We start from the raw sequence: 22,984 nt of genomic DNA, 5'->3' as shown, positions 1-22,984 counted from the left end.
AAAGAGTCATAGTGATTACCTGAGTTTTTTGGAGAGTTGTGGTATGCTGGAGCCTACTTGCACTGATTGTTAAACTTTAAGGTGTTTTGCAAGCTGAGTATTAACTACAGACATTATTAAATATTAAATTATATAAACTTAAAATTAAGTAAACTATATTCAAAAAAAGCTAATAAATACTCAAAACTCATCACTTCCAAATTATTTTATTACATTTTGCTATTATCTTTGCACTTGAGATTATTTATATCTATTGTATCTATATGGTGGAAATGCTACATAATAATTTGCTACTGTGCTTCTCTTTCCAACTCCACTTTCAGTGACATCACCAGTGGTTGCTTGCAATCAGCCATGGTAGAAGCATTTACATCATGGAAATAGGCAAACTCTGCAAATCAGGTTTGTTTATTTCCAGAAAGTCAGTTGTTAAACATTTATCAGCATTTCACTGACTTACCCCTTTAAAATATCAAGTATGCTTTCTGAACAGTTTTAAGTGCAAGTTTCTTGAATGTATTCAATCGTTCTCTGCCTTCTACTACAAAGTATAATGAATATATTTCCTTTCATCACATCAAGACAACTCTGGGTCACCAATATGAACATCCATGATTACCCAGGGCTATGATTTTAAGCCTAAATACTTCCTGTGTCTTTACTGAATAGCTTTCAGCTACTCCTGCTTGTTGTGAGGTTGCTAGCTGTCCATTCTCACAGTGAATGGGGGTTCTTTCCCCGTCACTTAGCGGCTCCTAATCTGCTTTGGATTTTGAAATCAAATTATAATGAATTCCTTAGAACTGTATGTAAAACAAGAGTAAACACTGTCTCAGAGAAGGCCTTTCCTATGAGAAAATTAATTATCAAATTTTGATGTACAATATTTATTGGATGTATGGTCACTGCTTATAGCTCACTTTTTATCACTTCCTATTGTGGGGTAAGTTCAGGATTTGTTAAGTTCTGAGAAAGTTAAGTTTAAACCAAATCATGTTGAAACAAAAGTGTGAAAATAAATTTTTCATTACAGACCAAACTCTTGATTTTTAAGAAAAGCAAGATGCTTACGAGAACACATAACATTGAAGAGATGTTGAAACAACTAAGTGTGCATAGTTCAAAGATGCTTTAATGACTCTATCACGGAATTCCAGTAAATCCACAGCATCGTTAAGAACATTACGAACCTAAACAAGGAAAAATGAAATTACCAACAAACAACATAAAAACACACATCAAAAGTTTAAACAGTACCTAATTAGGTAAGTTAGCAACATTTCAAAACATATAAATTAAATACACTCTTGATTACTTAGTAGTTACAAAAAACAAAAGAATTCAATAGGAACAAGGCATAAAATGTATATTTGGGTAATAAAAATCAACCAACAAAAGTACAAATACAGAAAATCTCTTAGAAATAAGTTGAAAAAAACCATAAGGACTGCTAAATTGCAAGCCAAGCTGAATGATATATCAATGTATTGATAATGTGAAAAATGCTATAACACAGATACACTCAAGAATGTGGCATATTCGAGTTGGAAAGAGACTATGTGACGACTTCTGCCCCAAATGGTAAGAATATCTTTTTAGAGTTAGGTTTTAAGTTAAAACATAAGAAATGTAGCAATCTTTAAATGAGATAAAAAGAAAGATAATGACTTTGAAAATCAAAATAGGAGTTATTAGAAAGGAAACCAATTAATTGCATAGTGAAGAAGCCAAGCTGCACTGAGGGAAGAAAGTATTTCCATATGTGAAAAACAAGAGATAATGTATATAAAAGCCGAGCACTAAATAGCAAAGAGAGAACTGTTTATGATAGTCAAAACTATTATAAAAATTTGTAACAAAATAAAGGTTGCAAGGATTTTGACACTTGGCAATATTGGCCAAAAATGTTGAAGTTGATGGACAATTTGCAACAAAGCAAGAAAAATGCTGGTCAAGTTAGGATTACCCAATCTCTAGTCAATAACAGAATGGGTAAGGCAGTACAGTAGGAGGTGCAAATTAGAGAAAAAGAACTTAATTTTATGAAGTTAGTATTTCTTTAAATTCTCCTCAAAATGTTATTTTTCTAAATAAATGTTATGATTATAGTATTAATGAAGAATGAAAGGGTATGGAAAGAAAGATAGAAAGACAGAGTCAAACCTCAGGAATTCAAAATTGTGTAAAGCTTGACCCTATATTAAAAGGAAAAAGTGTCTTCTTTCTAATTCCTAAACCCATAGCACAACTATATAGAATAAACAGGCTTTTGTAGATTAGGTAGACTATCCGACCACCATTTAGTTCATCATTTCTATAGGAAGGTACTCAAACCTGACAGACACATACTCCTAAGACTACAAACCATTATATATTCAAAACATTCTGTAAAATGTCTCATACTTATTTTCCTATGAAGATCTATTTGATAATTCTATCTAGCTGACTGGAAGAGGCCTAAATGCCTGGAGAAGCTGACATTTGAGGATTGAGAATGCTAAACTATGGGTAAGGGTAGCTACTGCTGAAGACTAGTTTAAACATGTCAATGAATTCTGAACCATGATTTTCTCATCTATAAAACAGGAATAAAAATATTACTTTCCATAGACTCTAAGGCTTAGAGTTATGAAGATTAAATGTGATAAATTATTTGAACGTATTTATACTTGGCACACAGTAGATACCAGGTAAATTTTCACTACTTAATACCTTTAGTAATGCAATCTCCAAATTTAAGAATATAAAAAACACAGACCCCTTATAATATATATTCAAATACATATACAATTTGTATTTTAGAATTGTTTTTACCAAAATGGATATCATATATGTACTTTACCCCAGCTTGCTTTTTGCACCTAACAAACAATATATCTTCATCATCTTTTCATGTTACATACAGATATACCTTGTTCATTTTCATGGCTCTATGATATTCCATTGATGAATAGATATTTAGGCTGTTTCCAATTTTTCCTACTATTATTGATTGTGCCAACAACATCTTCGTATAATTATGCAAGTATTTCTATAGGATAAATTTTGAGTCATGAAGCTGCTGGGTTAAGGAATATGTCCATTTTATATTTTCATACATATATCTTGCTAAATTGACTTCAAAAAAGTTAAACAAATTTTCATGCCCATCAAGAATGTCTGGAATGTCAGATACTGCACAGTATGTCAAGCCTCAACCAACAGTAGTTCTGAAAACCCTAAGGAGTATCCTGGGCTCTGTCAAAGTCTCTATAAAAGTTTTTCTTAGTAAGTTTATTTTTTCAGAAATTTAAGGCCTTCAGGTTGATCCCAGCCCTGATCTTTGATAATGATTGTATAACTATATAGCAAAGAAAAAAAAAATGTGCCTATCTCCAACAATACTACACTGTCTTAATTAATCTACCTCTACTGTAAGTCTTAAAATTGGGTAGAGTGCAATACTAGTGGTCAATAAGAGGGTGGGTAAGGGGTATGGGATGTGTAGGGTTTTCTTGTTTCTTATTATTTCTTTTTCTGGGGTAATGCAAATTTTCTAAAAATGATCTTGGTGATGAATGTACAACTATGTGATGATACTATGAACCACTGATCGTATACTTTGTATGGATTGTATGGTGTGTGACTGTATCTCAATATAATTACACAAAAACAAAACAAAACAACAAAGAGTGTCTGGAATGTCTTGTCACACCAGAATGCAAAGAAGCTATTGAAATCCCGTCAAAAGAACACAGGAGTCAACTGGTGAAAGATGGAACAACTTGAACATTAAAGAGAATAATGACTGCACTGGATCAAAACACATCGAAAATGTTAAAATCTTTGAGTTCATAATGATAACATCTACAAAACAACAAAAGAAACCCATTGGGCATGCTAGGAAACCAACTCATCACTTGAAAACTGGTAAATAAAGGAAAATATTTCAGCATTTGTCTCACCTCAGGGTAACTAAATGGTTGATGAGGCAAAGTCTTTTATAGAAGAATTCTAGCAGAAAGAATGCTAGAGTTACAATTATTACCATTTTATATTTTGCAACCCTCAGTGAAATAATAGATCTAGACATTTTCAAGATGGACCTAGACAAGATGAATCAGGCTGACAAACCTGAACCCACTGATCAGTCTTAACATCACTAAAAGAAAGACAAGCAGACATTTTGTGCCTCTTGATGTGGTATAATAGGAAGTCACAGCATCACCAATCAAGTATCATTTATATCTATTAAGGATCTAAATCAAATAACCAGTCTACTGGAAATACAAGGGTTAGATGTATATGCGAAATGTCATTACCCCACAGGAATGCAATCAAGTAAATCCAGAATGCAGAATATTCAACAGAATAAATGTCCTGGTTTCTTTAACAAATAATAAACAAACAATCAAGGAGAAACTGTTTCAGATTTTAAAAGACTAAAGAGACAAATTGACTAAATGCAATGTGTGGACTTAGGTGTTTCCTAACACAAACCAACCAACCATAAAGAGCATATTTAGAAAGTGACTGGAAAAATGTAACTTGATATTGTGGAAAGACATTTATGAGACAACTGGAGAAATGTGAAATGTTATTGTAGTTACATTAAGTGAAAATAGTTTTGTCTTTTAGAAATAAAAAAAAAGTTTTAATTATAACAAGCAATGCCAGGAATGGTGGTGAAGAAAAACTTACTATATGTTTGCTTAAGTCTTCAATGAGTAGGAGAAAGCACTATAAAAAGGAGAGTAGTCTGACAGTAGGTATTTCAAAGGAACTGGGATTTTTCAAGGAAGAAGAAATTTTAGTGGTCTGGAATCAGCAATGAGGAGTAAGGAAGATAGCTACCTCACGTCAAGACCCAGTAATGCATGCTGTATACAAGAAAAATATCCCAAGTAAGAAGGCTGGGAGGGATATATTTGTCTCAAGAATCAGCTGGATTTTAATTACAGTAGAAAGGTAAAGAGATCCTTTGGTGAAAAGGTTAAGCATTGTCTGCAGGGCCACAGATTTATGACTGTGCAGGTTGTGTACTATACAACTCTAGATCTACATAATTGGTGCCTCCCAGAATTGTGCCATGCACAATTGCAGGTGGTGACCCTGTGACTCTCTCTTCAAACTTTCTAGGCCCATAACCACATATATGTAGCTCCATACAGCATTTAGCTGTGAGACAATAAAAACTGCTGTTTATTAAATTTTTGGATTATTTATTACACAGCAGTAGATAATTAATACAACATGGTTGCTAAACAGCCAAAAGGACAGATTATAATGTATATCTGCTGTTTTTTTTTGTCTGCCCAGAATTAAATGCTGTCTTTTATGGTAAGCATGCCTCCATTTCCCTTTGGGAGCCTTACTTCTCCTATTCTCAGTTTAAGTGGTTCATATAGGGTGACTCATCTCCCCTGACTAAATACATTTGACCCAGACTTGGCACATGAGACTCAATGCTGGGATTTTTGCTGGAAATACTGGGAAAGAAAAGCATTCTTTCTGTTAGACTTGAAGCTGGGAGATCATAAACCTAGTTCTATCAAAGCCACAAAATGTCAAGAGCCTTTCTGAAAAATAAAGCTGATACAGAAAAAAGGAGTGTCAAGGAAGAGAAAGTGATAAAGTCCTGCTGACATTATTTGAGCCTCTAAATCCAACAATGCCTCAAATCAATTTATCTCTTGATTTCACAAGAACCAAAAAATGTCTTTTTTTTTTTTCATTTTTTACTTTAAATCACTTTTAGCTGAATTTGTGGGGAAAAAAAAAGATTTTCTAGAAGGTCCATGAGTACAGGGACTAAACTATCTTGTTCACCATTGTATTCCCCATTGCCTAGCCCAATGCCTAGCAAATAGGGAGCACTCAATAAATATCCACTGAATGAGTGAATGAAGGTATTTTTAAAAATTAAAAAAATGAATAGACTCGGTTCAGCAAAAATGCAACAGAAACTTTTTATAATCACTAAAGAGCCAAAAAGTAACAATTACTTTAAAAAAATAATTATGTTCTGGTTCCAAAACTTTGAAAAAATTATTTACAAACATAAACTTAAATTCAAAGATATTTGGATTAAATAGGCCATTTTAAAACCTCTATTGTTTATCTTATCACATAAAAATCCTCTAATCTCTAGGCTGATTCCTCTCTATTATAAAAGAAAAACCCCCTTTTCTAGATATGTTATCATCTTGGGGTATCTATGAAATTAGGACTAGAACTTATTGGCTAGCCCCCATGCAGTATATGAATAAAATGATTGTGACCCCAAATCAGCTGATTAAGACTCACAATGCATTCTTAGTCATGGACACTGTATGGTAAATGATGTTTTGGTTAATTACCAATTACATTTTTACATCATCATCTAGATCAAACCACTAATTTACAGGAAATAAAGAAGAAAGAGGAGGATGTCAAACTATACGAAGGAAATTCAACTGGCAAAGTACAGACTAGGAAGCTCTACAGGACAAATAATCTTGTTTCTTCAGCAAATAAACTGCAGGAGGTAAAATTAGAGATGGAAGGGGAATCTATAGATTAAAAGAGACCTAGAATATATCAACCAATTGCAACATGTAAACAGTTTTGGATCCTGATTCAAACAAACCAAAAACTTGACAGGTCTAAGACAATTAGAAATTTGAACATTTTCTGGATATTTGATAATATTAAGGAATTGTTATTTTTAAGATATGATAATGGTATTGTGGTTACGCTAAAACAAACCTATATATATATTTTAGCTATACATATATTGAAAAATTTACAAATGAAATATGATGTCTGAATGTGCTTCAAAATAAATGGGAAAGGAGGAAAACAGACATGGGCATGGATGGGGCAGGCTTTATCATGGGTTCATGGTTGCTGAGCTGGTTGATGGATGCATGGATACTCATTTTACTCCTCTGTCTGCATTTGTGTATATTTTAAATGATCCATAATAGTAAGTTTAAAACTTTAAAAATAAGTAAATAGAACAAAGAAAAATATAATGTACCTAATCATTATGAATCTGGTGACCATACTATCCAAATAAAAAATCAGAATACATGGGCTAACAGAATATTTGAATAGACCCATCCAAGAAATCACAAGATATGTGCTTCCAATATTTAAAGTAATTATAATAATCTGAATTCTTAATACTGAACACTAAAGGCAATTGATGAAATAAAAGGAGGAAGAAGGTAGAGTCTCCCTTTCTTTGGTAGAGGGTCACCTCCTCCTACCTTTCTTCAACTAGATTTTTAAAATATTTATTTAGTGCTTATTATATGCAAGGCACTGAGCTAGGTCCAATAGTGGAGACAAAGAAGAGTGGAATATAGTTCTTGTGTCCTTAAAAGCTTACAATTGAGTAGATAACCCTTCCCACTGATGTTCTCTGACTTTGAATACCACCCCATTGCCATGTTCCAATCTGCTTGTCTTGATCCAATACTTACTTGTTTTTCTTCCTAACCCCCGAGAAGGACTTTCTGCCATTTTCTAATTCTGGCTTTCTTCAGGTAATTCTTAAAAGGAATTTTCTGTTTTAAACCAGGCTAAATAAGCTCACACAATTATAAATAAATAACACCATTTAACCCTGCCAGTGGCTAGCAAGTTAGGACTGCCTTGGAGTATACCCCAAGAATGAAATCTCTTAACTTGTTTCCATTTGTCATAGCTTCTTCCCTTCTTTCTCAACTGAATTCACATACTTCCTAAATGCTTCAAGTTTCACTATCCCTTCCCCAATCCCATGACTTGCAGTAGCTGTGGGCATGCAAGTTCTATGTCTGTGAAAGGTTCTCATCCTTTGTCATGATAAAGTCACTACTAGTATAGTTAAAATATTTCTAATGTAACTGAATTATTTTAAATGTGTTTTAAATATAATTTTTCAGAAAAACTATTTTATAATGATACAGTGAACTAATCTAAAAAGAAGTTTTAATCAACAACAGTACATTACCACACCTGCATAGTCCTTCTTTTAGTTAAGGTTACTTGAAAATTTTTCCACTCCCAACGTTGCTCCACCACATGTGCAAAAACAACATGTCCATTTCCACAGGCTCCAGCGATCTGAGTGCCATCGATCGACCATGCAATATTAAATATGCTGCCAGTGCTGGGCTTTTCTAAAGCATATGACCACTGGGGAAGAAAAGACAAGAGAAAAATCTACTTACTTTGGAAACATTTTAAAACAAGTTTCAAATTGGGTATAAACATATTATAATTTTTTTAAAGAACATGTCTTTATTCTAGAATTACTAAAAATATGTTTCTTAATTTGTAGTGTACTGATGTAGAAGATAAAGACATAATTTTAAAGTAATCAGTAGAATAACATGATAAAATGATGTATGAAGTCTCTCAAGAACTCAAAAAACCACTTAATTCACCTTACTACTATAAAGTAATAATACTGAATAGATAAATACAAAGATTATGTAGAAAAAACAAAGGCATCAATTCTTAAGCCTATGTATACTCCCTACATCTAAAAATTTTTGATTCCCTTATTTCAAGAATGTCACTAAAAAATGAAACTAAACACATAAGGTAACTATAATATCTCTGAAATACATCTTAAATCATGGTAGTATAGGCCAATGTATCTATATTTTATATCTTTCTTTTTTTCTTTCAGTATGTAGTAAGTATAACCTCTTTCAAAACCTATCTATCTCTTCGGGAAAGTTATTTAGAGATATCAGTAAGCTTCAACTAGAACAAAAGAGATTCTTGTGTTTGTGACAGTAAGAAAAAAACTTTTTTGAAAGGTGATATGCATTGTTTTTCATTTTTCAGATGCAGCATATGCATTTGCTAAGAAAAGGATGATTAATTTGACTAAATTTGTATACATTATCTTTCCATTCTTCCAACCTAACAATCAAATTAAGTCTTGATTCATTGTTGCTGCTGCTCTTGGGTAATGTGCTGGTTTGGACATATTATGTCCCCCAAAAAGCCATGTTCTTTAATGCAATCTTCTAGGGGCAGATTTATTAGTCTTTTGATTGGGGTGGAAATTTTTGATTGAGTGTTACCATGGAGATGTGACACATTCAACTGTGGGTGATACTCTTGATTAGATTATTTCCATGGAGGTGTGGCCCCACCCTGAAAGCATGGGTCTTGATTAGTTCAAGTATTTATTTAAGAGAGAAGCTAAAAGCTGACAGAGACCCAGATGCTTGCTGATGCTTAGAGATGTTTGGAGATGCGGACAGAATGACGTTTGGAGATGCTAAGCTAAGAGGTGAAGCCCAGAGTTTGTCCAGAAGAAGCAAAGAGAAGACCCCTAGATGTTTAGAGAGAAATGACCTGGGAGAAAGAAGCAAGGATGCACAGGAGCCGAGAGAGAGGAACCAAGACAGATGCCCAGAGACATCTGGAGAAAGCCATTTTGAAACACAACCCGGAACAAAGGACCAGCAGGTGCCAGCCATGTGCCTTCCCAGCTGACAGAGGTATTCCAGACATCACTGGCCATTCTTCAGTGAAGGTATCCTCTTGTTGATGCCTTAGTTTGGACACTTTCATGGCATTAGGACTGTAAATTTGTAACTTAATAATTCCCCGTTATAAAAGCCAATCCACTTCTGGTATTTTGCATAATGGTAGCTCTAGCAACTGCAACAGGTGGGTATTTATTTTTGTTTTATATTACTACATTTCACAGATAGTCATCATTATCCATGGGTTCTCTCTGACAACAAATTTGGAGAAACTGGAAAAATACAGAAAAGGATTCACTAATTCACACTATTATAAACATGACTTTAAATCCCCAACAAAAGTTATACATAGGAAAAAACACTGAATGACTCTTTTGCTACTTACTGACACCTTTTTCACCATCACCTCCTTTTCAAACCACCAACCATGGCTTAATGGCGGCATTAAGTAAAAGGCCCTGTAACAAAGTTAAGCAAGGAGGATCTAATGCACAAACAATAAGCTTTGCTTCATCAGCAGCCTCAAAATATAAAAAACTTCCTTTTCTGAAATTAAGAATAAATTCAAAATGGAATATGTATAATATGTGAAGTCATCTTTTTAAAAATAAGTGTAGAAGATTAGAAAGCAAAAAATTACAAATATTCTACTTCTGGCAATAAAATGAAACAAATTCATTTGTGTATGACAAATTAAACAAGAATTTTTATGAATTCATTTTTACTTAATTCATTTTACTTACAAATCATTTTTACTTAATGAATACTAATTTAACTAAAGATTATACAAACTGTCCCTTACCTCAGGATGATGTTACTCAAATTGTGGTTCACAGACCAGCAGCACTGGCAAGTATAGCCTGTGAGCTTATTACAAATGCAAATTCACAGACCCACTCCAAATTATTGACTCAGACTCTCTGGGTATGGGAGTAATCTTATGCACAAAAAGTTAGTATATCGGTTCTCAACAATGGATGCACATTAAAATTCTATAGTGATCTGAGGAGCTTTAAATAAACAAACAAAACAAAAGCCCAGGCCCTAACCCAACCAATCAAATCCAGAATCTCTTGGGGGTGGGCGTTGGATTTTTTTTTTTTAAAGTTCACCAGGTGATTTTAGTGTAGAGCCACTGGTCTAAGAGAAAAGTAAAATTTGTGATTTGGTTTAAGACATTAAAAGCTGGCTCACGTTACTACCTTGCCAATGCATCTGCTAACCCTTAAGAATTGTATGACCTCATTTTAGCTTCTAAACCAGTCTCTCACAGTTATTTGCAAATTTTGGTTTCTTATATCCATCAAATTTTTTTTCTTTTTCTACTGTTTATAATTAGAATTTCAAACATAAACTAAAATAGGAAGAATAATCTAAAGCATTGATTCTCAAACTTTAGTATGCATTAGAATTACCTGGACAGATTGTTAAAACAGATTGCTGGACACCAACCAGACAGTTTCTGATTCAGGAGATCCAGAAAGGGGCCCAAGAATTTGAAATTCTAACAAGTTGGCAGGTGGTTCTGAAGCTACTGATCTGGAGGCAACACTTTAAATACCACTGGTATAATGAATCTCCACTTACCAAAAATGATCAATTTATGGTAATCTTATTTCTTCTATTACCTCACCCAGTTCTCCCTGGCCCAGATTATTTTGAAGCAAATCCCAGATACCACATTATCACATCACTAAATATTTTGGCATATATCACTAAAATCACAGACACTTTTTTTAACCTAACCTCAATAACATTATTATACCTAAAAACAACTAATGATTCATTTATCACCTAATTACTGTTCAAACTTTTCCAACTGTCCTTTTTTTTTTTTTCAGGTTGTTTGAATCAAGATCCAAATAAGGTACAATCATTGTGGTTGGTTAATTAGTTGCTTTTGATTTATAAATTCCCCTTTCACATCTTTTTTCCCTTTACAAGTTTTTGTTGTTGAAGAAACTAGCTCATTTTTCTCATAGCTTTCCACAATCTGGATTTTGCCATCTGCAGTCTCCTGGTGTCATTTAACATGTTTTTCTTTCCCTTATATTTCCTTTATATTGGTAGCTAGGTCTAGAGCCTTGATCAGATTCAGGTTCTATTTTTTTGGCAAGACTACTTCATAGCTGATGGTGTATTGTGTACTTCCCATCAGGAAGCATTTAATGTCTAATTGTCTCTCTTTTTATGCTGCTAGCAATTGAGGATCATTACCAGATCCACTAATTCCTTAGGGGCAGCAAACCAGTAACATTTTAATCTTTCTTTCTTCATTTACTAGCTGCAATAATTCTACAAAGAGAAACTTCCCCTAATCTACTATTTGGTTAGCCTGGGAGGTAGTTCACATATGAAAGGTAGAATAAATTCTTGATTATTTCCTATCATTATCATTAGTTTTCAAAACTGTAAGTTGGTTCCCTTGCAATCTCTGAATGTAACTGTGTTGTTTCTCTAGTTGCTAAAACAAATACTATACAATGGGTTGGCTTAACAACAGGAATTCATGGCTCACAGTTTCAGAGGCTGGAAGGCTTGCTTCTTCCTGGGGTCCAGGCAATTTTGGGGGTTCCTTAGCTTATCCATCACATAGCAATGCATGTGGCGGCATTTTCTCCTTTCTCTTTCAGGTTTTGTTGACCTCCAGCTTCTTGCTTTTCCCCATTGCTTCCTCTCTCTGTGTCCATCCTTTGTTTATAAGGACTTCAGCATATTGGATTAAGGCCCACCTTCTTTCAGTTTGGGCACACATTACCTAATAACATCTTCAAAGATCCTATTTACAAATGGGTTTATACCCACAGGATCAGGGGTTGTGACTTCAACCATGCCTTCTGTGGGGAACATGAATCATTCCCTAACAATTCACCCTCTGGACCCCAAAACGACATGCTGTTCGCTTATACAAAATACATTCATTCCATTACAACATTCCAAAAGTCTTAAGTCACTTCAGAAGAAATGATAAGTACAAAGTCTCATCAAAACCAGTTATGGGTGCAGTTCATCCTGGGCAAGATTCCTCTCCAGCTGATGGACTTGTGAAACCTAGAAAACAAGTTCTTTGCTTCCAATATACAATGGTGAGACAGGCATAGGATAAACATTCCTAACAAGGGAAAATTTGGAAGGAAAATAGGGATCATGGGGCCAAACAAGTCCAGAACTCAGCAGGCAAATTCCATTAGATTTCAAGATCTGAAAGCCATTTGTGGTTTGATGCTTTGTCTTCTAGGCCAGATGGAGTGGCAGCCCACCCCTTCTAAGTGCTTGCATAGCAGCCATGCTCTCCCCAAAAACTGAGGTATAGGCCCTCATCCTTTCTGAGCATAGGAATGGCAGCCAGGCTCCCCATGAATTTCAGGGCACAGGACCCCACCATCTCTGAGTATTGGGATGGCAGCACTCTCCCTGAACAATGGGGAGCAAGCCAAGTACCAGGGCAGATGGTCTGCCCCCTTCAACCTCAGGTGATGACCTGCCCTTTCTATAAAAATGCTCTCATGGCCTAGATCTCTTTAGAACAGACCTCGGATTCTGTGACTCTGCCCTTGAAGTCATTCTTCCTTCAATTCAATCCTTCTCCGTCCTTTTTGGTCCAGGTTGACAGTGCTTGTGCTCATATAAATTTTGCAAAAAACCTGCTGGCTTTGCATGCAGTTTCAGGGAGTCCAAACCATCAGACAATAAAACTTTCCACAAATCCTTCCCGGATAACTGCATCTCCAACTCCGACTTCCACTGAAATGGCTGACAGGATCCATCCTCAGCTATACCTACTTCAGCAAAGAAGCCCTGACCCCTGGGGACTCATGTCCAGAAAAGCTCAGGGAGATCTCTGATAGAGCACTTCTGGACCTGGTTTCAGAGCATACTATCTGGAGAAATGAGAATTTTCAAATCATCAATTGCTGTTTCCTTTATGCTTAAGAGTTTAATTCTCAGCTTGTCCATTTCCTCTCATATTTTACTATAAGGGGAAGCCAGGCAGCACTTACCTTGGAAATTTGCTCAGCTAAATATACAAGTATAAGGTGTATACTAAATATACCCTCAGCCCAATATCAGAACAAATTTTGCCAAGTTCTCTGCCACTTTATAACAAGGACCACCATTCCTCAAGTTTCTAGTAACACACACAATCATCATTTCTTTCTAAGTCATCATCAGAAGTACCTTCTACCAATAGTCTCTTTAAAGCAATCAAGGTTTTTTCTATCAAGCACCTCATAATTCTTCCAGCCTCTACTGATTACTTAATTCCAAAGTCATTTTCACATATTAGGTATTTGTAATAGCAGCATCCCAACTTTCTGGCACCAAAAACTGTTTTAACTTCCTAGGTGCTATAATAAATACCATACAATTAGTGGCTTAACAACAGGAATTTATTGGCTCACGGTTTCAGATGCTAGAAGGCTTTGTTTCCTCCCAAGATCAGTATCTTCTGTCTGGTCAGCAATCTTTGGGGTTCCTTGGCTTATCCATCACATGGCAATGCACATGGCAGCATCTTTTCCTTTCTCTTCTGAGTTCGGTAGACATCCAGCTTCTTGCTTCTCCTGTGGCTTCCTCTGTCTGTGTTCAATTTCCTTTGCTTATGAGGACTTCAGCATATTGGATTAAGGCCCATCCTCATCCAGTTTGGGTACCCTTAACTAATAACATCTTCAAAGGCCCTATTTACAAATGGTTTCATGCCCACAGGACTAGGGGTTGGCATCCAAACGTGTCTTTTGTTCCTCAACATTAACCAATAAATTTTATTGTTGTTATTGGTGGTTAGTATCACTAACTTGGTAATTTTAATATAACTAACATGTTTCAATAAATTTGATGCTCAAATTGGCCCAATTTGAGCCAGTTGGTCCCCTTGAAATTGGTTTTCTAGTCTTTTTGACACAACCTGGTAGTCTTTGATCATTTCCCTTATATCTGGTATGACAAAATGTTCCAGATTCATCTTGCATATTACCTTGTGTATATCTGGAATCATTCATTTCTCCAATAAGTCCTGGTTCATTTCATGAAAATGTGGAAAATAATATTTAGAAACCACTACCAAGTGCATGGGATGCTCAACATTACAATTTGGCCACTGCTTTTCGAGGCCTGACATTTTCTGTGAACAAAACTAGGAAAATTTTTTCAAGATAAAATCTGTCATGAATTCATACTGATACTTCCAATTCAAATCTAGGATATCACAGGATTTTTACTTACCCTTACTAATCTTAACTTAGCATTTCTTTGCACACAGCCAAAAATCCCAGTTCATAATAGCACCGATATAATTACTCAGAATAGCAATACTAGCACCATCAACAAAATGATTATAGAGGAGCTAAAATTTTTCTGCATTCTATTTCGCCCTTAGGGCTATTTTCTATTTTTTAAATGACAGCTTTCTTGAGATATAACTAACATATATCATAAAATCCATCCTTTTAAAAAAAGTATGGAATTCAGCAGTTTTTAGTATATTCACAAAGTTGTGCAACCATCACCACTATGTATTTTTAGAATATTTTCATCAAATCAAAAAGAAAACCTGGATCTATTAGCAGTCACTCCCCATTTTCTCTTCCCTCCAGCTGCTGGCAACCACTAATATACTCTCTGTTTAAATAGATTTGTCTATTCTGGCTATTTCATATGAATGGAATCATACAATATGTGGACTTTTATGACTGGCTTCTTTCACTTTGTACAATGTTTTCAAGGTTCATCCATGTTGTAACATATCAATACTTCATTAATTTTTATTACCAAATAACACTTCATTGTATGGATATACCACACTTTATTTATCCATTCTTCAGATTATGGACATTTGAGTTGTTTCTACTTTTCAGCTATTATGAATAATGCTGCTATGAACATTTATGTACAGGATTTTGTGTGGATATATGTTTTCAATTTTCTTGGAATGGCTGGGTTATATGTTAACTCTACACTTACACATTTTAAGGTTCTGACAAACTGTTTTGCAAAGTGGTAGGGTTATTCTGTATTGGTTCCCTACTGTGAGCACCAGGACTATACAATCAAATCACTGTTTAAAGTAATTTGGAATAGTTCCTCTCTGGGTAATTATACAAACAACTGAATATATAATTAGGCTAACATGTTTTATTTTATTTTTTAATGCAATTTTATTGAGATACATTCACACACCACACAATCCATCTGAAGTATATAATCAGTGGCTCAAAGTATCATCACATAGTTGTGCATTCATCACCATTATCAATTTTAGAACATTTTCATTACTCCAGAAAAAGAAATCGCAAAAAAAAGAAAACCCAAACATCCCATACCTCTTATCCCCCCTCCCTAACTCCCATTACTGATCTCTAAATATTGGTGTACAATTGTTACTATTGAAAGAATATTAATTCTTTAATATTACTGTTAACTATAGTCCATAGTTTGCAATAGATACATTTTCCCCATATATTCCTCTGTCATTAAGTCCTTATAATAGTGCCATACATTTGTTCTAGTTCATGAAAGAAATTGTTTATATTTGTACAGTTAATTACAGTCATCATCCACAACAAGATTCACTGTGTTATACATTCTCATGTTTTAAATTCCAGCTTTGCTTCTGGCAACAAACATGGCTCTAAACTTACCCTTTCCACCAAATTCCCCACAATTCAGCACTGTTAATTATACTGACAATAACAGGCTACCATCATCTTTTAATCCTTGATCCAAACATTCATGTTCGACCTAGTTAAAAATTATGCACATATTAAACAACAGCTCCCTATTCTCTAGCCTTATTCTATATCCTGGTAACCTATATTCTGTATTTCATGTCTATGAGTTTGCATATTACAATTAGTTCATGTTAGTGTGATCATACAATATTTGACCTTTTGTGTCTGACTTCTTTCACTTAAAGTAATGTCCTCAAGGTTCATGCATGTTTTCAGGTGTTTCAGGACTTCATTCCTTCTTACTGCTGAATAATATTCCATCATATGTATATACCACATTTTGTTTACCCATTCATCAATTGATGGACACTTGAGTTGTTTCCATCTTTTGGCCATTGTGAATAATGCCACTATGATCATCAGTGTACAAATATCTGTTCATGTTCCTGATTTCAGATTTTCTAGGTATATACCAAGTAGCGGGACTGCCAGGCTGTGAGGCAACTCTATATTTAGCTTCCTGAGGAACGCCAAACGATCCTCCACAGCAGCTGTACCATTTTATATTCCCATCAGCAGTGAATAAGTGTTCCTATTTCTCTATATCCTGTCTAACACTTGTAGCTTCCTGTTTGTTCAATAGCGGTGATTCTAGTAGGGTGTGAAATGAATATTTTTACTTTAAAAGTAGAATTTGGTTAAAATTGTGGTTAAGCTCTGGGAAGGGACGCTTGCCTAATACCATAGGCAAATTCATTCATTCATTTATCCATTCAACAATTATTCATGTTGGCTAAGTTCTGTGTGATACTCCAGCTACTCAAAGAATTACATCCATCCCTGTCCTCTAGGAGTAGTTCACCCTCTACTGAGAGTACTGATATGTAAACAGATAATTACATAACATGGTAAGGGTTGTAATTGTCATAGGAGAATAGGAGGGATAGAGGAACAGTAAATTTTCAGATATGTCTGCATTTATTTTGATGAGATTAAAATTGGCTAAATAAACTTCCTCTCTGTGGTTGAGTAACTTAAAAATGTTAAATCCTCCTTCCCCCCTTTTTAAATGACCAGTGATCTCTTTTTTTAAAATGAGAATCACAAATATTCAAGGAACAAACTAAAAAACAGAGATTTAGAAATTTTAAAGCTAGTCTTCTCAAAAACATCAACCAAATTGACTAAATGGGTAAATTCTAGGACTGAACTAATCACAATGCTGCCCTAATATAAATCATTAAAAACCAAAACAATATTTTTGTACAATTAGCCACTAAAATTCAACATTTATGGAATACCTACTATTTGTTAAGTATTAAAAAAATTAAAAGTAAATTCTGTAATAAGAATCTAATTTTGTATCTCTTGCTGGGTTTCTCAATTCTGGACAAAAGGGCTCCATATTTTAAAGGAAGCACAGTTCTCTTACTTTATGGTCTATATTTTTTGGCCTTATAGCTTCCAGCAAAGTTGGTTTTACAGTAAATGAGAAAACAATTCAAATTTTCTCACTGCCTTTCATTATAAATTTAGAAATTTATTCATATGAAAGGAAAATCTTCCAAAGGATTAAACAAAACTTTTGGCAAAATAGGTTAAAATGGCTTTGAAACACAAATGCCCACCAACTAGGTTGGCTGCCTCCCTCTTCCTCCTTAATTTTCTAATCCTGGCCGTCACTAGCAATCCATGCAGTTACTGTGTGTCTTGGTAGCCATGTTTATACAACATACCCCCAATCTTCTTGACCATAGCTGATTATAACAGGCATGTGTACCCAACCTAAGAGGGGTGAGTGACTTCTTCCCTGAGAGTATTGAAAAGTGGGACTCAGATTCCTGTCTCTGTCTGCAATCTGGAATAAAGGAGATGTATATTTGAAAACTATTAATAATGGCTTTCAGCATGTGAACTGAGAAAAAGAAAAGGATGATCCACAAGGGAAGAAAAGGACACAGATATGCAGACAAAAGGAGAGGAGAAAGACACAAAGGGAACATTTTCTGTGTTCTCCAAGTACTCCAGTTCTGGTTTCTGAGGCCTAGCTACATCCTTGTCCTGGCTTCTGGAAGATATCCCTGTATCTTTAGAACCGATTCCCCTTTTTGCTTAAAGCATTTGTGTTACCTTGCATCCAACTATAATCAAATGTAGAGTAAGTTTGAAGTTACAGGAGCAGCCATGCTTCTCTAGCACTGCTTGAGTTCTTCCTACATGTACACAGGGTTGCCTCTTCCTATATAACAACCTTACGTTAAAAAGCAAACACAGAGACAAACAACACACTAACACTACTCATGACAGGAAGCAAGCTGGATGCCCAATGCCCTTGGAAAAAGGGATCATAGAATGGAGCTGAAAGGAGAGAGATGATCAATTAGCCTAGCCGTTTTATTTTGTACATGAGGAACCTAAAGGGCCAGAGGTCTTCAACTATAAACTCACTAGTAAAGTCATGAGTCCAGACCTCTAAAAATATGCCAGTGTTACTCCTACATTTAAGAGGGGAAAAAAGCAATATTTTTCTTAGTCATACTAGACAGCACAATGCAGAGAACAACATCTGAGAATGCTTCTGAAAAATGTTTATCTTATTAATGGATGTTACATCCCATTTGAGGGAAGAGACCAGAATTTCCTTTCCTATGTAGTCTGTCAAAATGCTTTGGCATGCAGATTACTTCTCAACCAGGAAAAAAGAGATATTTAATCTAAAAAAACATGACTTGACTATAAAAACTGTTAACAGGATTTCCCATATACCAAACCCACCCTTTTCTCTACTATTGTTATATATTACACGAAAAGGATCCTTGAAAGGCTATAATGAATTCAAGGTATAATGAATTCAATTCATAAAACTGTGTATTCACAAATTAGGTTTAAGTGGAGTAGAAAACAGAGGCAGAATTTCTTAAATTTCTTTTAAGTCACACTGATCAAAAAAATCAATGTTCTCTTTCATATACCAGGAATTAGCAAATTGCAGGACTGTCTTAAAATAAATTGTGTGTCATGAACAACAAAAAGTTACATATAGCAGTAAGTCCAGTTACTGCAGATGATGAATCGCAACAATTATTTTAATTGACTAGAAAAGGAATGAACAGAGGGACATCTTTTTAGTATAATGACTAACTGAAAAAATATTCAGACAGAAAATGAGAATCATACAAAAGTTATCTCTTACATGATCAATAGCACCACCTGCTGATAAACAAAAGCCAAGTCAGCTAATTAAAAATGTGGAAAAAGAAGAGTTACAGATCTTTTCCCTTGCATTTCATTGTTTAATGTAATATATTTCATTTATATACTCTACATATTTTATATTAACTATATTATTCTTGAAAGTTTGTACATTACATATTTGAATCATGAGTTTCTTAAAATCAAAGGTAAAAATAAAATTTACTGTGGATACTAAAAAAAAATTATGGTATATATGATTTTAAATTTTTATTCCACAAGTAACTCATGTATATCAGAATTTATTTTACTAACCACTCAGTACAGTAATTTGGTTTGTGTCTGATAATCTTTAATGACCTAACCTAAAATAATGCCATCTACCTTACCCAGCATTATTTTTTATAGCACTTATTACCAATTAATATTTAAATATTCATTTCATTTATTAGTTTGTTTATAGTTATTCATCTGTGGGGAAAAAAAAATATTCAAGAGCAGGGAATTTATTTTGCTTACTGCTGTTTCTCTAACACTTAGGGCAGTGCCTGACACATAATTGGTTCTCAATAAATATTTGTGAAAGGATTAATGAACATGAAAATAAAGGAGCAAATGAATATTGTTAGGGAAGCAGTGATAGCATGACCTGCTGCCTCTCTCCAGGCCTGCCCTAATCAGAACCTTGGGCCCACAATTTTCCCTTATTTGGAGGCTGGGCAACAAGCTCATGCTCAATCCAGTCCTTCTTCTTTACAGGGTGATCCTCCCCTACTGCAGTACACAGTGACCTTCTTTGTAGTGATGAAGCATGTGCATCAAATGACACCTGGCTAATCCCACTAGTATATTCATGTCCTTTGGCTATTTTCCTGGAGAATTTCTTGAACACTGAATCTCTTAAAAAAATTGCTTGACCACTTCCCTAAACTTTGAGAATCATTGCAGTAGTTAGCATATCTCTCAAATTGCAGAGCTGATAAAAATTTTTTTTAATCAGTTATTTAAAATAAACTTTGATATATAAGGAGTGGTAATGACTGCTATTAGATCAACTTTCTCACAGATAACATCTATAAACTTCAAACAAAATATAAAAACAACTATCTGAAGATGTTTGAGAACAATCAAAAGTAGACAAAGGGCCTTCAAGTAACAGTGATGCAAGATGGCACCCACCACAGGCTGAAGAGTAAGAGTCCCTCACAACTTCCGACTGTTGGAACAACTTGAAGAATGCCAGAAATGAGCAGGAATGGCACAGTTAGCAGGGTGTAGAAAATGACAAAGACATCGACAGGAATGATAATTGGGGCTCCAAAAACAATTTATGAAAACAAAATAGAAAGCCTTAAAACAGAATGTGGACCTAAATACCCAGAAACACCCCTTTTATAAGATTTGTAACAAAAATGAATATGAAGTTAATAGTTCTGTAACAGAGTTACAGCAATTAATCAAAAAGAAAAACCACAGGCCCTCCCCCACCCCCATTTGACTTAAGCAGTCTTCATTTTCCACAGTAGTAAATTTTATAGCTCTGTCTTGTAGACCTCAAAGTATTGGAAAGGAAGTGCACATCCAATGGCATTTTATCTTAAATACTGTAAATGATATTAATTTGTTGCCATTTGAAATATGTAAGTTGTGCTATAACAAATTATACTGTCAAGTGTAACCACTGTCCACTAGTTGAAATTGAATATTTAAATTGAATCCCGTCATAATCAGTGGGGCACATCTAACTCAACTTTGAAAAGACAAATCACACAATCACTTTGTTGCTGATTACATGGGCTGGGGTCTCTGCTTTCTCCTCCTTCCCCTCCCCCTGCCTTGCTTCTTCTCTCCCTACAACAGCCCTCCAGATTGGGGCTGCTTATTAGAATAGATGTAAAGGTTTCAGCCTGTGGGACTACTGCAGGGTATGTTTGAGTGCTTCATCTGCAACCCCCCAGTTTCATTTTTTAAGTTTTAAAGAGTACCCCTTTCCAAGCCATCATCCTTTCCCAACTCTCCACTACTATCCTTGGCTGAAGAATAGATTGTAATCCCCTCTGCTTCCCTCTAAAACTGGCCCTTGGGGAGGAATTATTTCAGGGCTTTCCCCATCTCTTTCCTCCTGCCCCCTTTATTGAGGGGTGCTGCATTTTCCTTCCTCCTCCTGAAGTCCCTTCCTGCACCATCACCACCCAACACTCTCCAAGAAACTTCCTTGCTTTGGCTGGAAGCCATAAGGTAAGATTGGAAAGAGTCTCTGACCTCCCTCATATAGTTTTGTCTTTTTTTTTCTCCAACAGAGAATGATTATATTTGAATACATAACTTCTATATAACCCAAAATTAAACAGAATGAGTTAAATGGGAAGAAACCATGGTATTTCATGTGCAATGCATGAAAATCAGAAGACTGACATCATTTATCATAAATGAGCCTGGAGAAATTAGTAACAAAGTAACAATTATTTCAAGAGAAATTAAAACATTCCAAGAAAAATGAGAACACAGAAGGAAGTGAAATACAAATGACTATTTGTATAAATGATGTGATAATGATCAAGCTTGACATTCTTTGTAATATTACATTGTCAAAGATTAAAAATACTGATACATAATATTTGAACAGTTGTAGAAAATAGGGAACTCTCTCACAAACAGTGGGAAAGAGGACTGATAAGGACTGCCTTACATTAAGGGGGATTTCTGAATTTTCACTCAAAATGTAAATTTTGCATATTCTTTGCCCCAGCAGTTTCAATTCACAGGAATTATTCCAATAAAGTAATGGGACAAATTAAAAACAATTACATAGAAGCATGTTTGTTGCAGAGAAAATCTGTAGCAGATATAAAGATCTACTAAAGAAGAATGTGTAATCAATAAATTTATGTCTCTTTTACCAAGAGAGATAAAGCTATATAACTGAATTAGAACAAGGGGCTCAACAGAGGGAAAATAAAATTATGGTCCCCCAAAACACTACCTGCATATTTTTTATGAACATACCCTAAAAGAATGTGCACAAAACTCCATTAATAGCAGACAATACTGGGGAGTAGAATTAGGAGGAGAGAAGACACTTCAGAAGTAAAAATACTATACTTAAAAATTACTATGTCATCAAAATTTATTGAAAAATGACTTTTTATGGCTCAGCTTTTAAAATTCATCCTGTTATGAGTGAGAATTAGAAACATATGCACTTAATGCTTATGGGACCACTGAGATGGAACTATCAATTCCATCATCCTGAGCTTCTCTGTATAATAACGTCTCCGCTATTCAAGCTCCTGGGATTTAGTTCAATGGCATCAATGAGAGCAGTCAACATGCCTAGTTACAATTCTTTATGATGATACACTTCGGGTCACTTTCCTCATTTAGTTTTGGAAACACATTTCTTTACTCTCCACCAGCTTGGGAAATGAAAATTGGGTCCTCAGCCCTGCCACCCTCTGTTGTCATCATGAGATGACGCATTTTTTTTTTTTTAGCTCAGCTCTTGATACAGTGAAAAGAAGGGTCGCCAAGGTAACTCAGACCTGGCAGCTTTCAAAGTCCTTGATGGTTAAACTTGGAGAAAGGCCACATGAAGATACTTATAAACACACTTAATCCTTCCAAATGAATTGTTTTCTTTTCTGGTAATTACTTTTGTTTTTA

General features: G+C 34.9%; 1 protein-coding gene across 4 annotated transcripts in view; it reads right to left on the bottom strand.

Annotated features, from left to right (window-relative positions):
• The window catches only part of IFT80 (intraflagellar transport 80), a 213,833-nt gene that overhangs the window by 63,577 nt on the left and 127,272 nt on the right, over positions 1 to 22,984 (bottom strand). For all 4 annotated transcript variants that reach the window (XM_037841715.1, XM_037841695.1, XM_037841725.1 and 1 more), the window contains exons 9-10: positions 7,966 to 8,145; positions 1,072 to 1,190 (exon numbers count right to left, since the gene is read on the bottom strand). In XM_037841715.1, the coding sequence (XP_037697643.1) occupies positions 1,072 to 1,190; positions 7,966 to 8,145 (299 nt within the window). The remainder of the gene's footprint in view (positions 1 to 1,071; positions 1,191 to 7,965; positions 8,146 to 22,984) is intronic.

The sequence above is a fragment of the Choloepus didactylus genome, chromosome 1, assembly GCF_015220235.1.
Source record: "Choloepus didactylus isolate mChoDid1 chromosome 1, mChoDid1.pri, whole genome shotgun sequence".
NCBI classification, from domain to species: Eukaryota; Metazoa; Chordata; class Mammalia; order Pilosa; family Megalonychidae; genus Choloepus; species Choloepus didactylus.
This window is presented reverse-complemented; position numbering and strand designations above follow the sequence as displayed.